Here is a 15977-nt window from a genome sequence, read left to right on the forward strand (position 1 = left end):
AGGTGTGTCAAGTTATCATTTTAAAAACATAGAAGCTTGAACAAGACATATCACTCTAGTCTAGAATGTCTATATGCAGAGTATCCACAAAAGAACCCAACTTCAAAATTCCTTCATGTCTATATGCCTTCAACATTCTTTGTCTTCAACGTTCTTTCATGTCTAGAATATCTATATGCAGAGTATCCACAAAAGACCCAAACTTCTTTCATTTAAAGAACCAAACTTCTTTAAATAAAAATGACTAGCAATAATGTAATATTTTACCATTTACGAAGAGTTTAACGATAACAATATTCATCTTGAGTTAATTTCTCATGAATAACATTCTCATTTCTTAACATTTGCTGAATGGAAAGCCAGAAAGTAGAGTGAAGCAAGTCATGTGTGTGTGAGTAGTCATTGGATACATGCGTAACAGTGAGCAGGTTTATCAGCTCCTGCCATGGCGCAGTGTTCTGATTATCTTTTGCTGCATAAGAACTACACCCCAAATTAGTGGCTTCAAGTAAAAACTTACTATTGTATAGGATGATTCTGTTGAGCCGGGATTTGGAAAGGGCACGCAGGAGGTCTCATCTCTTCTCATCTCTGCTTCACAATGCCTGTAATTTAGCTGGGAGGACCCAAAAGGCTGGAAAAGCTGATGGGTGCTGTGTCTCTCCAGTCTTTTCAGGCAGGCAGCTTGGGGTTTCTTACAGCATGGCGGCCTCAGTGCAATCTGACATCTGCATGGCAGCGCAGAGCAGCCACGGTGAATGTTCCTGGAGACAGGAAGTGGAACATGTCAGAGTGGGAAGTCTGAGCCCAGTATATGGTTCAGCCTTACTTCTGCCATATTCTGTCAGTCAAAGGAGAACCTAGCCAAGGATCCCTCACGTTAATGAGGAGGAGACCTAGGCCCTCACCTCTCCCTGGGAGAAGGATCAAAGAGTTTGAATCTTGAATTCCCAGCAGGCAGACAGTTTTCCATTGTTATAAACCACCTGCCCTCACTCCATCTGCCTGTGCTAATTGTTTGCTCACAGGAATTTGTTTTGCACTGTGTAGAATTGGGATAACTTTGTGCTTATTTTGCAGTTAAAAGGGAGAGGCTCTAGGTTGGAAATTTTTAAAAAGCAAAGGTTTGAGAGCCAGTAAGACCTGGAGTGAACTCTCCTGTCAGTTATTTGCCAACTGTATGACAGCCATTTCTAAAAAGAAATGCAAACCTCAATATCCTCATCTATAAAAATAAAGAAAGAAGACTTATCTGGCTGAAGTATTGAGATTAAAAATATGACAAGTGCTAAACCCCACACATATTATGTGCTCCATTGATGTTGCTTATCCTTTCTCCCTTTTGCAGGACATAAAGGAATCTGAACACGACTGATATTTTCTTTAATTTTTAGATCCAGATATACATTGGGTAAAACTTCATAGGTTTTCAAAGGAACAGTCTTCTGAGCAAATCTGAAAACTCTCAACTCCATTGCTATGTTACTCTTTATATTTATATGAATTTAAATTCCTCTAGAAGTTAGATAAAACTGTGGTAAAGCTACATAATACTTTTGACATGTTTTCAAGAGTAGACAAACTTCAATTAATTCGTAAGATACAGGAATACCATTTTTCCAATTCAAATGCCCCTCTTGGTTTCTGGAATGTTAATAACCATTTACACTTACAGTTCAAACAATGCAACCTTGTAAAACATACAGAACTTACGAAGAGATACATAACTCTTTTTATGAAGCAAACAAGTAAATTATTTTCCTCAATCCCATGATTTACTTTTGTGTAGTGGGAATTTAAGGCAGTAGTTTTGTCTTCAAGTACCAATTTTTCCATACCTATAGGTGCAAACCCAAGGTAGGTCTCACACAGCTCCTCACTTAATAATCTGTTAATGTTTAATTCTTTATTTTTATTTATTTATTTATTTACTTACTTATTTATTTATTTTGGAGACAGGGTCTCAGTCTGTTGCCCAGGCTGGAGTGCAGTAGCGCCTCAGCCTCCCAAAGTGCTAGGATTACAGGCGTCAGCCACCACACCCAGCCCGTTAATATTTAATCTCCTAGAAGGTGATCTTTTTTTTTCTTTTTTAAAAAGAGACAAATTGCAGCTCCTTCTCTGAGCTTTTCTAAACTATAGCAGACAACTTAAAATCTGACACGCCAAGATATAACCTTGTCTTAGTTTTCTATCACTGCTATAACAAATTAACACAAATTTTGTGGTGAAGAAACCCACACATTCATTGTTTCATAGTTCTCATCAGGCCGACAGATGTCTCACCTGGCTAACAGCAAGGAATGGGCAGGGCTGCACGCGTTCTGAAGGCTCCAGGGCAGAGTCCATTCTCTTGCCTGTCCCAGCTTTCGGAGGCCGCCTGCATGCCTTGGTTCATGGCCTGTCCTCTGTCTTTAGAGCCAGCAATGTTGCTTCTCTGACCACTCTTCTTCCAGCATGCCCCTCTCTCAGCACAGCGGGGAGTCCTTCACTGATTATAAAGATGCCTGTGATTACACTGGACACACCAGGATAACCAACGTCACTCTCCACCTCCAGGTCCTTAACGTTAGTCACATCTATGAAGTCCTTTTGTTACATTAGATCATATATCCACAGGTTTTCAGGATTAAGAACTGGACATCTTTGGGGGGTGGAGCAAAGAAATTTCTGCCTACCACAGCCCTTGACAGCATAATTAAAACATTGATTTTCATAAGATTTTCCTAAACTGAATTTCATTTTGCCTCAAAGGTGCAGATGGTCAGTCTTTGAGTGCCAAGTTTAGATGCTCATCTTATTTTTAATTTCTGACCAAGATTGATGATTACTTGAATATGTTGGCTACCCAAGTAATTTTATTTACTTTTACTAAAGAGGATAATTGTATTTCAATTAACAGATTCTCTTTAACAACAATAAAAAATTACAAATGTTAGCTGAGAGTGACAGATATGAAATAAATTTTAAAAGTCTAATCAATGCCTGGTGGAATAATTTGTGAAGCAAAATAATTAGAAACAATTTTCATTGAAAGGCATGCCGTATGTTAATTTCTTCCACTTAGCCTTGAACAAAGCTAAGGATGCTGGAATGAAAACAAGCTTATTGTCTTCTAATGATGACCATGCCTTCCCTTCAGAGATTTGTCCCTGGTTTGTGGAATCACAATAAAATATTATGAAAATAATTGTGGGTAAACAGGGAGAAGCCAGACATGAAAAGAAGTGAGATCTTGTCCATATATCTATTTGCATGCAAATCTTGTTAGTTGTAAATAGACATGAACAAGAAATGGGGGAATAGCAGAATAATTTTTCCAAGTGCATTTTTTAAAATCAAATCAATCCTTACTTTAAAAATTAATGTAAAATTAAGAAGGCAGCAGACATCAGTATGTTTCAGCATATATACAAGCAGAGGTAGGCAAGGCATCTACATTTTCTCCAAGTAGGAGAGTTATCATCTCATTAGATAGTCAAGCACTATACCATAAGATTCAATAATATTAGTGCTAGGCAGAACACTAAATTCAAAGTAGCTGGAGGACAGAAATTTCCTTCCTCTTATCATCATCCACGCTTTCTTAACTGCTTAGGTGTGTACTGTTAGTTCCTGGCTGCATTTTCTCCTCTTCAACTTACAAATTTTTCCTGTATTAAAACTAATTCGGCTCTGTCATATTTTATTTGGGCCTTATTTTCTAATAGCGACAATGAGTGTAAAAGAAATTCACATTATCCAATCCTATTTTATTTCTTTCAAGTAGTCACCAAATCCACAAAAATGTAAGGCCCAAAAATAATGTACCACTGGTGAAAATTTTAAACATTTCTGACACATAGATGAGGGGGATATATATTTATGAAGTAATGAGCTTATTATAGGGGACCAAGTTTGATACTTTCTCTGCCTTCACATCGTTGTGAGAGTTTAAAGATTTTACAAACTCAAGGTTATAAATTACTTTCCAATTATGGGTTCCCTACTCTGAAATAATTAAAGTAGATTCAAATGGTCTTTTTGGTAGCATTCCTTCTTTCTGTCATAGCACTAATAAAAGCCCTAAATTTGTCAAGAAAAAGAAAACGGAGTATCAAGTTGAATTTTTTGATGCGCAGGGGAACCAACTGAAGAATATTTTTCTAGCAATTGTCTAATTTACTTTCATCATATTTCTAAACATTCCAAAGCAATATTTAATCTTCTGACAGTTGTGTTTTCTCAGTCTCTATTGAATGCAAAGAGAATCACTCTATGTCTTTTTTTATTCCATATTGTGGGTTATTTTTAGTTTTTTATTTCTTGGATGATTTCTTATTGGCTTTTACAATAAATTCTAGCTACTGGATTTTTACTTGGTTAATCTTCCTAACCAAAATTTGATCTACCTTTTTTGTCCCCAGACTGGACATGTTTCTTAACTGGATTAATCATCTCGCTCATTGGAATTTTTTTGTTTTTTCCAAGAAGAGACTAGAGTTACAGTCTTGTTATATCTCTAATCAGAATAAACTATCAAGATTAAAATAATTGCTTAAGGATAAACAAACAGAATTTCTAATATATAGCAGGTATCTTTGTTATAGGTTAAGCAGTCTGTCCTCACTGAAAATGCTATTATTTTCCAGTTTTGGGGAAACTGGAATTTCTCTGTGTAGCCATGCTGGCAACTTGTCTTGGTTTCTTTTATTTATTTTTTTTACCCCCATGACTAATAATTGTGAAGTGCCTTTGACACCATGCCTTTTTTATCATTCTCATTTTTAAGTCAACTAACAGAATACCAAACAACACATTCATTAATATTATCTACTATTTATTACATATTTATAAATTATAGAAGTTGGACTGGTAAAAGTAAAATTATTTTAGAAATCCTACATATATAAAATAAAACAGCTCACCCATGTACCCTCAACCAAAATATTCTATTTTTATTCATTTATTTATTTTAAATTATTTTGAGACAGAGTCTTGCTCTGTTGCCCAGGCTGGAGTGCAGTGGTGCCATCTGGGCTCGCGGCAACCTCTGTCTCCTGGGTTCAAGAGATTCTCCTGCCTCAGCCTCCCAAGCAGCTGAGATTACAGGCCCGCACCACCACACCTAGCTATTTTTTTTTTTCTTTCTTTTCTTTTTTCAACACAGAGTCTCGCTCTGTCGCCCAGGCTGGAGTGCAGTGGCGCGATCTCGGCTCACTGCAAGCTCCGCCCCCCGGGTTCCCGCCATTCTCCTGCCTCAGCCTCCCGAGTAGCTGGGACTACAGGCGCCGCCACCACGCCCGGGTGATTTTTGTATTTTTAGTAGAGACGGGGTTTCACCGTGTTAGCCAGGATGGTCTGGATCTCCTGACCACATGATCTGCCCACCTCAGCCTCCCAAAGTGCTGGGATTAGCTGTGAGCCACCGCACTTGGCCATTTAATTTTTAAAATACTGTTTGAAAATTGAGTTGAAGCTGTTATACAGACAATAAGACTGTGTGGCCAATGCACTTTATATTGATCCAGGTGAAGGATATAGGACTGGAATAAATAGTATGAAATTTGGACTAAGAACCAGTTACAGGACAAATAACATATTAGCACAGATTTGATATGAGATTTACCTAGATGATACCAAGAGGGCTTCTAGGAAATTTTCATCCTTTCATACAAAAATTAAATTGATGGGTTCAGAATTTCAAATAAGTTTTCGCTACTTACTTGAAAATAAGAAAGGGAGCGCTATTTGTCTAGAAAGTTGGTTATATTACATGATAAGGCATTTAAAAACATTTCGTGGTAGCTTATACAGATATATCATGAACATAAATCAAAGATTTTACTTGATTAATAAGAGAAACAATAAGATGTTACAACCGATTCAAAGGCAAATTTAAAGTCATATATAAGTAGAACTGGTCGATTCACAGAACAATAGTCCACAGCATTCTCACTGGACACAATTACTTTGCATTTTTCTGAAAGAAAGTCAATTGCATTTATGCCATATTTTTAAAATTTTACAAAGTTGTAAAATAGCTCAAAGATGATGAAAGGCAGAGAAATCTTGGAAGCCTCTGCTAGTCACGTGATTTAGTAATATTTACAGCTCATTTCAGTCTTTCACAACTTTCTCCTGCATTCACCATCACACTCCATTCTCTTTCCACACCAAAATAAAAGGAATCATTTAACCCTATCTGAGATCTCATAAAATACTAATATAACTTAAGATCCCCTCGAAAAACTACCTTGTGGTCAGCACAGTAGGAAAGGCCCCTTGATGGGGAAAAGGAAACTTCCCAACACTCGCACAGGAAAGGGAGGAACGGACCATTTCATCTTGAGGTTTGGAGCTTTGGAAAGGCTATGCACGTGTTACGTAAGTATGGTATAGGCAATCCATTTCATGAGGAATCAAGAATGAGGCATCACGATTAATTTTTTCTTGCCATCTTAATATTTTTGTTTTACTGTAATTAAATAACTCAACATATAGTCCGATCCAGAGAGAGAAGCCACCCTTCCTTTGGGCTTAATCTCAAAACACAGACGTATATATTTCAATTAACAGATGACATTTGAATCTCTGAGGGAATTTTGTTTTAACCAAAAACCTCTGAAAAATTAAGTAAAATGGACAATTCCTACAATCGCTCCACAATCACTAAACCAACATGTATGTTAAAAGATGTGATAGAGTTAATGTGTATTATACATCCACTTAAATACTGTTGCAGCAAAGGAGACAGAGAGAAGAAGAGAGAAGGTAACAAGGAAAGAAGGATGGAAGAGAGGGCATGAGGACAGTTATTTGGAAATGGCACAGAGGCATTTACAGAGATCATTATATCCTTGAGTCCTTTACCTTCCTCAGCCCTACGCAGAGTATATATCTTCTTCGTTTTAAACTTTTAACCAGGAGAAAGCTAAATGCTAATCTTGGAACTTAAGAAAGCAACTTCTCTGGGCTTTTTAATATTAGATTATATTTCATGTTGAACTTTTCTCTAGCTCAGAAATCATTTGTCTATTACACAGTAACCATTTTAAAACTTTCTTTTTTTAAAAAAGTATCCACTGGCTTCTTCCTATTTTCTCATGCAGTAGTTTTTCTTGTATTTTGTTTTATATAAAAATTACTAGGAAAGTTTGTTGAATTTTCAGATTTCCAGGCCTCCCATCATCAGTAAATCTGGATCACCCTCAGCATATCCATCTTTGTCAAGCATCTTTGGTGATAATGCTGTGTGCCTCTTTAGAACTACGAGGCTATTGAGAAGGAAATATGTGAAAAATAAGCCTGCCCATATACAACAATAACATGGGAAAGGAACAATGTAAATTTCACACTGCCTACGTGTGTGTGTGTGTGTGTGTGTGTGTGTGTGTGTAGGTGTTTTAAATATAAAACACTTAAAACTATTTCCTGGATTATTTTCAACTGTTAGACCTAGTAGTGAAGCTCTACCAAGTTACAATATCTGATGCTATCTATCTGTCTTTTGCCTATGATAATTATTTAATTATCTATTCACTTGGGTAATGGGACTTTTTCCCCTAAATAATGCTGTTATTTTCTTTATGTTAGGCTTTACGAGTGTAAGCAAAATTGCATTTTGTTAACTTTTTTAGAATAGTATAAACATTAAGTTAAAATCAATAGAAAAATGTTATTTTTAAAATTGTTCTGAAAATAATTTTTAACCAGATAATTTAATGTCAACTTTCATGTTTTATCTGAGGCTATTTAAATTTGTCATTTACCATATTCTTAAAGTCCTTTAGTTTGCCATGCAAAAAAAGTATAGCCAGGCAGCTAGAAAATGGAAAAGTCACTCACTGAAATTATATTTATAGGCATAGCAACAGAACTATTACAGAGTAATTCCACAGTGATTTTTAGTCATACTGATGAGCTATAATCTGTCTATAAAGTAGTAGAGGCTATAGTTTATTGGTGTGAAGCAAAGTTAAATTTAGATGTGGTCTGTAAGAAGTTATTTCTATTCATTTTCAATCTAGAGTTCCAATCAAAGCTGCCTAATCTTTGTACTACAGGAAAGCTACTTAAATAAGTTCTACCATCTCTAAAAGGAAGTGAAATTATTCAACTTCCCTATCAAACTTTCCTTTGGAACAAGGAATTAGGCAAGAATACATTGTAGGTATGATTGTGTGAAGTTTCATGCTAGAAGCTTACCTGGCCAGAGAGTTAGACTGTACAACTCTGTAACAGATGGTCTAATTTAAACTATGTATATATTTTATTTTTCCATGTTGAGTATTTCTATGACATCCTATTTATCAGGTTATAAAATTTTCCATGACAACTTTTATTATTATAAATAATGAAATTATTTATTTATACTGAATGAATCTTTGATACATTGAGAATAATGCCAATGGGCCTATGATGTTTCCCAAGTCCTTCAATAACTATCTAAACCATATAATTGCAGGCACCACATAGGAAGACAGAAATTGTTTCGATTTGCTAAACATCTTTCAAAAGATTTTACTCAAAACACTGCTTATTACTAGAAAGTATGTCTCTGTGTGTGTGTGTGTGTGCGCGCGTGTGTGTGTGTGTGCGCGTGTGTGTGTGTGCGCGTGTGTGTGTGTGTGTGCGCGTGTGTGTGTGTATTTTAAGAACATGGTCATTTGTAATACATAGATGTCATTTTACTAACGGCAGTATTCTGCTTCTTCAAGATTATCTCAAGGCAAAGGGCAATAGATTAATCAATAAATGACAATGTTCTATCAACTTGAATTTTAAAATAAAATCAGATATTGCTACAAATTCATAATCAATTATTTCACAGTGAAATTAATCGGTTTAAGGGTTTGGGGATTGACTGACTAAAGCCAGCAATCATGTGTATCTAAAACAAAATCTGACATGCATAACTTTACAATTATCTGAAACAAATCAGCTGCAAGAAAATACTCCAGGATGGAAAAAGTTAAAATTGCAATTACTCTTTTCAAGTTGGAATTGAGAATTGGGGAAGAGAGGAAGTTGGAGAAAAGCCAGAGTCAAAATTTTGGTGAGAAATAAAGAATAGTTGAAGGAGTGTTTTCACAAGTGTCCTTAAGGCTTTGAAAATGTCATTCCTCTTCTGGAAATCTCATGACTTTTAAAAAGTAAAAGACAAACTTTATGATCACTCTGAAATTAAGCAGAAGATTGTATTTCCCTCTTTGAACACTCAGCTCATTTTTTTCTAGACATTCCAAGGTGATTCTAAATGGCACTTTGCACTGTCATTTTAAAAGAATTTCTCAGATATTTGCTGGGCACTTTATGGAAGGAGACACTGAGGTAACGATGTTAAGCTGCACACTCATAGAGAGATAAGCAAGCAGAAGTTAAGTCAGCCTTAGAAACCAGATCTCCAGACTCCTGGGCCTTCATTCTTAAGCCACACTCTCATTTAATATATCCACTGTGGCTTTTACCGTGACAAAAAACGTAATTGGATCCATGAATGCAGAGCTGTGGAGGGCACTATTAGCATTACACATTATCTTTCATCTTGGAATCTCACAAAGCTTTATTAAACTGTTCAAAAAGGAAGTGTTATTGTTCCCAGGTACCTCTCTCTCCCCAAAAGATAGCTCAAGTGGATTTATCAGGTGGCTAAATGCGCGTACTAAAGAGGTTAAATTTAATTCAGGAGAGGATCTCTCCCTTAGGAACACAGAAGCTTTTGTAGTGTTGGTGCCAAAATGGTTCTCTTGTCAGAGGAGTTACGTCTTACGAGATCCTCTAAGCACATTTACGAAAGGAGAGGAACTTGACCACAGAAACTGTGTTTGATACATTCGAGCAGCAAAGTAAATTTTCATTCCATGGCATGCTGTAATGGGGGAAGGTAAAAATATCTCAGATTGATCAACTCCACTAAATTATATTAATCGAAGGCTGTATTTATGAAGGTAAATTAAAAAAAAAATTAGAAATAATCTGAGTTATTTAGGGTGAAGAATATTACATTATGAATCTTTAAGGCAAATTGAAATCCAATCATTTCTTATTTAAAAAGTTTAATATATAAATACTCTCAGTTATAGTTAAGACAGAAAGTAAGATATTGGTAGTGTCTTTATTGGAATATCTATTTACAGAACTTAGGAGGAAAAATGTGTGTGTAATGGCTTCAATTATTCACTTTTATTTTGTGTGTTTTGCATAAAGAAAAACTAAGAACTGCACACTAAATTTTTATGAATGCACACACACACACACACACACACACATATATATATATATACCCAACTTTTTAAATGGGTGATGATGATAGGGGAGAGGACTATTAAAATAACTCTAAATAATATTTATTGTAGTGTCTCATTCTCATACTAATTTATTAAAATTTTATGTCAATAATTCTCCACATTAATATATATTTTTTCAGGCTCTTTCAGAGACATTTTTACTCATGATTTGGAAAAACCAACAAGAGAAGAAAAAAGAAATTCTTATCTGAAACTTGAACTTATCAAAACTCACTTGTCTAGAAATTAGCCTGGGAATATCCAGGCACTGGAATTTCTCACTTTTTTTCCTTCTCCCTCCCAACTTCAGTACTGAGATGAGAAAGTCATTTCCAAATGTCTATGTTTTGAATTTTTAAATAGACCAAATTTAGAGTCATATAAAGATATAATAATTAGCTTTCTTAATAATTTTCACCCAGAGGTACTCTTACAGAGAATAAAAACAACAGCAGCAGCAAAGCCTTTTCCTCATTCACTTGTACCAAAAAACGAGAGTCTGTTAAAAAAAAAAAAAAAAATTACATATGAGGTACTACAAAATGGGAGGTCCACAGGCCTAATTCTCCCTCTGGGTGATTTATGATGTGGGTGTAAAACATGAAGTGGGTGTTTTAAAAAATAATAAAAAGAATCCTTCCTTTATCTCATTCTAAATCTGATGAATGGCTATAAATAGGGCATGAAATTTGGGGCCAGCCACAGTTCCAATTATTCCTAATTTCCTTATACCCAACGCATATGATTGAGTTAGAGTACCTGGTGAGTACTCCAGCTCAAAATGTTTGAGTCTCAGCATGATTCCAGTCCCTGCCTTAGTTTCTCCAGGCTCCCATTGATTGGTGTCAAGCACAGTTCCCTCACCCCCTATACAGCCCCTGTATTCCCAACTCACCACCCGCCAGGGGCTCCTGTCAGCACCCAGGAGCGTTTTCATAGCCCTCTACTGCTTACAGTTACCTCTGTAAACTGTTCTGAGGATCCTCAGCAACATCCTGATGAAATTTGTTAGTAGCCACAGGCTAGTGGAAGAACAACATCACTCTTTTATTTTCTCCTGTCTGCCTCCTGTAGTTCTCCCTATAACCTGGTGGCTTACATCTTTCAATCAGGCTCATTTTGTATAAAGCAGGCCTTTATGTCAGAAGCTGAGACCTCCAACAGATGGAACTGAAAACCATCCTGCTACCAGACCTCGGATCCAGAAGGTCAGTCTTGGTGCTTGTTTTTCCCAGAGTCACTGAGGCTCTTCAAGGCTGTGACACCTTACCTTTGGTGCAGTCTATCAAATAGAATTTCTACTCTCCCTAAATTATATTTCCTCCAGTGCAGATTAATTAGTGATTTACTTCTGGGTTACATACCTAAAATATATTGGTTATAAAAATAATCCTATGCAAATGCCAGTCACATAAAAATGAACTGAATGTAAAAATTAGAAACTCACCAGGCACAGGGGCTCATGCTTGTAATCCCACACTTTGGAAGGCCAAAGTAGGAGGATTGCTTGAGCCCAGGAGTTCAAGACCAACCAGGGAAACCTAGACCCCATCTCTACAAAGAATTTAAAAATTAGCCAGGCATGTTGGCACATGCCTGTAGTCCCAGCTACTTGGAAAGCTGAGGAGGGAGGATCCTTTGAACACAGAAGGGATTCTTCAGTGAGCCAAGATCACAGCGCTACACTCCAGCCTGAGTGACAGAGACAGTCCCAAGTTCCTGTCTCAAACAAACAAACAACCTATAAACTAAAACATTTAAAAAATTTACTTATGACAGAAAAACATGATTTGTGAGATAGGTATCTATCAGGTATCTACCAGAGCAATTTTAATTCCTAAAAATAGGCACATAGTTTTTTAAATAATAGAATATCATGAGAGTCATTTCCAAAAGGCATGATTCTGTGTCTTGAACATTAATTCTTTTGCTTGTAAAATTTCATTAAAAATTTATTTACCTTGTTATGTTTAAGACTTTGCCTCAAGCCAAAATAGAATCTATCATTTAAAATATTTTTCAAAAGATCTCTACTGTGTAGTATTATTTAACAGTCTGTAATGATAGTTAATACTATGAAATATATTTGGTTTCTTGGTCATTTGTGACCATCCAGTTAGACAATTATTTTCAGCCAAAGCAGCCCATAGGAAATTTTAAGCTGAGTTTTCTTAGAACAACATCTAACAATATAGCTGCACTTCAATGAAAAAGGATTGTTTCTTACACAAATGTACGTTATACAGATGTACTTTTCTAAAAAACCTTTTCTTCAGATTCACCAGGAAGATTACGGTGTGTTTCTTTAATTAGAGGATTTCTGCAATTGTGTGGTTTACTGGTCTGTACAGGAGCTTCCCTTAGTACATGTTCAATAATCAGTTGGTATTGAGGAGTGCTGAAAGCTGTGCTAACTTCTCAACTGAACAGAGCAGATGCATCCTCACCCATTGGTACTTTTACAAACTAGGACCACAGCAGCTTTTCTCAGCGGCTCCTACAAAATTCCAAGGAGAAAGGGCACTCTGTTCTTTTCTGTTCAAGAACAGACTTGATTACACGTTTTGGGGCATGGGGTTTAAAGGAATATAGGAAAAGGGAGTCTCCAGTTGCCTACATTTAGAGACTAGACCCTTCTCTGCACTTTCCATGGAAGGATAGTGTGAAAGATATTTTAAATCAATTGATTTATCTTGCTTTATTTATGAGCAACTTGACTCCAGCTATATTGCAATGAAAAAGAATTTTAAAATGGCAGAAACTCTGATTTGTCCTGTGCCCCTTCTTCTAAATTCCAGGAGTCTATGTCCCTTAACAGTAGGACTTTGCTTTGCTATTTCTTTATGCCAAACACCAATACCAATGCCTGGCATATAACAGATGCTCACCTATTTGTTGGCTGAAAAAAATGGGTGATCTTCAATTTTTAGTCAAACTCACCCACTCTTGTCTCCTCATTTGCATTGTTTTTTGTCTCACAGATTGATTATCTCATTAATTCATGTATTTGTTGATTCATCCATTCATTCAACAACTATTCACTGGGCACTAACATATACTTATGATTTGTTCAGAGTTCTCAGAATTCAGTGGTGCACAGGACCACTTATCTTTATCTCTTTACCTTCGCTGTAAATTTCTCCTCACCTTTTAGAACACAGCCCCCATCTTACCATTCGAGGTTGCTTCCCAAAACAAGTACATAGCTTTGTTTCTGTTGGTATTGTTTCTTGGTTTTTTAAAGGGTTTTTGCCAATCACAATTAAAAAAAAAAATAGGAAAGGCCAAAAGAGCAACAAACACTACAGAAGTGTAAGAATGCTAGAAGGTCCTATCAGTATTGTCTGTGATCTATAATTCCTGACACCTTTATTGAAATTCTTTAGGACTTTATATTGGCTTCTTAGGGCTGACATAATACACTATTGCAAACTGAGTGGTTTAAACCAGTTTCAGTCAATTTATCGTCTCACAGTTCTGGAGGGTAGAAGTCTGAAATTAACACACAGGCTGGTTCCCACTGGATGAAGAATCTGCACCATGCTTCTCTCCGACCTCCTAGTGGTGTCCAGCAATGCACCACCTTCCTTGGTTGGCAGGCACATCAGTCAATCTCTGCCTCTGTCTTCACATGATCACCATTCCCTGTGGCTCTGCTCCTCTTCCTAGAAAGACATCACTAATATTGGATGTAGAGCCCACTCTACTCTAGTATTACCTCATTTTATTTAAGTACATCTACAATGACCCTATTTCCAAATAAGGGCACATTCTGGGGTTCTGGAAACGACATAACTTTTGAGGGGACACCATTTAAACCAGTAGAGACTACTTTTGTGAATTTTAAGAAACTCATAGGAAGAGTTTACTTCATCCTATTTTTCTCTGATGTCCTCTTTAGCAGAAGCCTTTATAAAATCCTTTATCTATAAGTACCCCTGAAAATAAAGTAGGTCAGAATAATAGGTCATTTTTCAATGACAAAATATTTTATAACACATAGTATTTATCATTTTAGCACATAACAATTTTCAGCAAGTAACATCTTATAAATTGAAATAGTAAGATTAAAATTGCCTGTCATTAAAATTTCATTTCTTTTTCTTCTAAATAAAAATGGATGATTTTAGTCCTTTGGAGGCTGTCATTTTCTAAATCTGTATTTGAATAATGGTAGATTGTGGTAGTGAAATGAGCTATGTAAAGTAGCAGATACAGTGTTTTACCTTTTCTGGCTTGTGTAGTACATGGAATTTTACATGTGTTTTTGGTTCCTAAGAGTCATTGAGGAAGGAGAGGAATGTCAATGGTAGACATTTACCACTTGGTTTTGGTTTGCTAACACCTGTATTAGGGTTCTCCAGAGAGATGGAACCAATAGGATAGATATAGATGACAGATACATGGATGGATGGATAGATAGATAGATAGATAGATAGATAGATAGATAGATAGATAAAGAGAGCATTTGTTAGGAGAATTGGCTCATTTGATTACAGAGCCTGAAAAGCCTCTGGACAAGGCATCTGCAAGCTGGAGATCCTGGCATGTGATGGTGTGGCCCTGGAAGCCAACCGTGTAACTCTCAGACCAAGATCCAAGGAGTAAGAACTCAGCTATGGGAAGTGCGGTGCTAGTACACTAGTCCTAGAGTCCAAAAAGTAGAGTTCTGCTGTCCAAGAGCAGGGAATGAAGAGTAAGTTCCAGCCCTAAGAAGGAGAAACACACACATTCTTTCCTCTATCTTATTGATCCATCTGGGCCATCAGCTGATAAGATGGCTCTGCCCACGGCGAGGAGGGATCTTCCTCAGTCAGTCCGCTGACGCAGATGCCGAAGTCTTCTGGAAACATCCTCACAGAAACACCAAAAATCATGCTTTACCAGTTCTCTAGGTATTTCCATAATCCAGTCCATTTGACATCTACAATTATCACAGCACCTAAACCAGCCTCCTCTTTGAGCAAGATCTCCACATGTTAACCTAGTAATGTGAATCTCCATTTCAAACAATAGTCTTCTTAGTATTGAACTCCTTGGAAACCTTTCTTTACAGGAGGTAAAGGTACATATTAATAGGGCCATTGTGTTTTTTCATTTTGCTTTATAATAGCAATAGTCTTGGGCACACTTTATTCAAAACCCAGTGTCAGGACCGGTGAAAATAGTTGAACTAAAGTATTTCATTTATTCCTCCCAAGAAGTCTGGTGAACATGCCATTGTCATTCTACTTTAAAGAAGATTTGGGGTCTTAACTTTGTTCTGTTGGTTGTTAACAGTACCACAAGTGAGTGGAGGAGTGCGGATTTGAATTCAAACCCCTATAACTCCAGGGACTTTTGTCTAAACTCAAACACGTACTGTCTGTCCCACTCTCTGAAGTGGCTATTTCATATATGTTTTTATTCATTAAAACTGTGATCCGCCTGTCCAAGCCCTTATATCTTGGCAGACATCCTTTCCTCCAAGATCAAAGAGAAAATAAAATCCATAAAAAACAGACTCCCTTAATATCCCAACCTTAGGATCCAGCGTTTAGCTCCATCTGCTCTTATCTTTCCTATGAGGAAAACTCATCCCTCTACCAAACCTCTGGATATCATCCTTTTCTGTGGCAGTGGAAACAAACTATTGATTCAAATTTTATCTCTCCCTTGTATCCTTCTCATCGGTATTTAAATGTGTTCTAGGCTCTAACATCTTAGTAA

The 15977-nt window shown here is 36.6% G+C and overlaps 1 protein-coding gene across 1 annotated transcript in view; it reads left to right on the forward strand.

Annotated features, from left to right (window-relative positions):
* DAOA (D-amino acid oxidase activator) overlaps positions 1-11420 on the forward strand; it is a 31923-nt gene extending 20503 nt beyond the window's left edge. The window contains 6 exon segments of the mRNA XM_065532981.1: positions 617-666; positions 1386-1414; positions 1417-1465; positions 6708-6872; positions 9219-9320; positions 11381-11420. Of these exon segments, the coding sequence (XP_065389053.1) occupies positions 617-666; positions 1386-1414; positions 1417-1465; positions 6708-6872; positions 9219-9320; positions 11381-11420 (435 nt within the window).
* The last annotated feature ends 4557 nt before the right edge of the window (positions 11421-15977 follow it).

Source organism: Macaca fascicularis, chromosome 17 (assembly GCF_037993035.2).
Source record: "Macaca fascicularis isolate 582-1 chromosome 17, T2T-MFA8v1.1".
In the NCBI taxonomy this organism is placed as follows: Eukaryota; Metazoa; Chordata; class Mammalia; order Primates; family Cercopithecidae; genus Macaca; species Macaca fascicularis.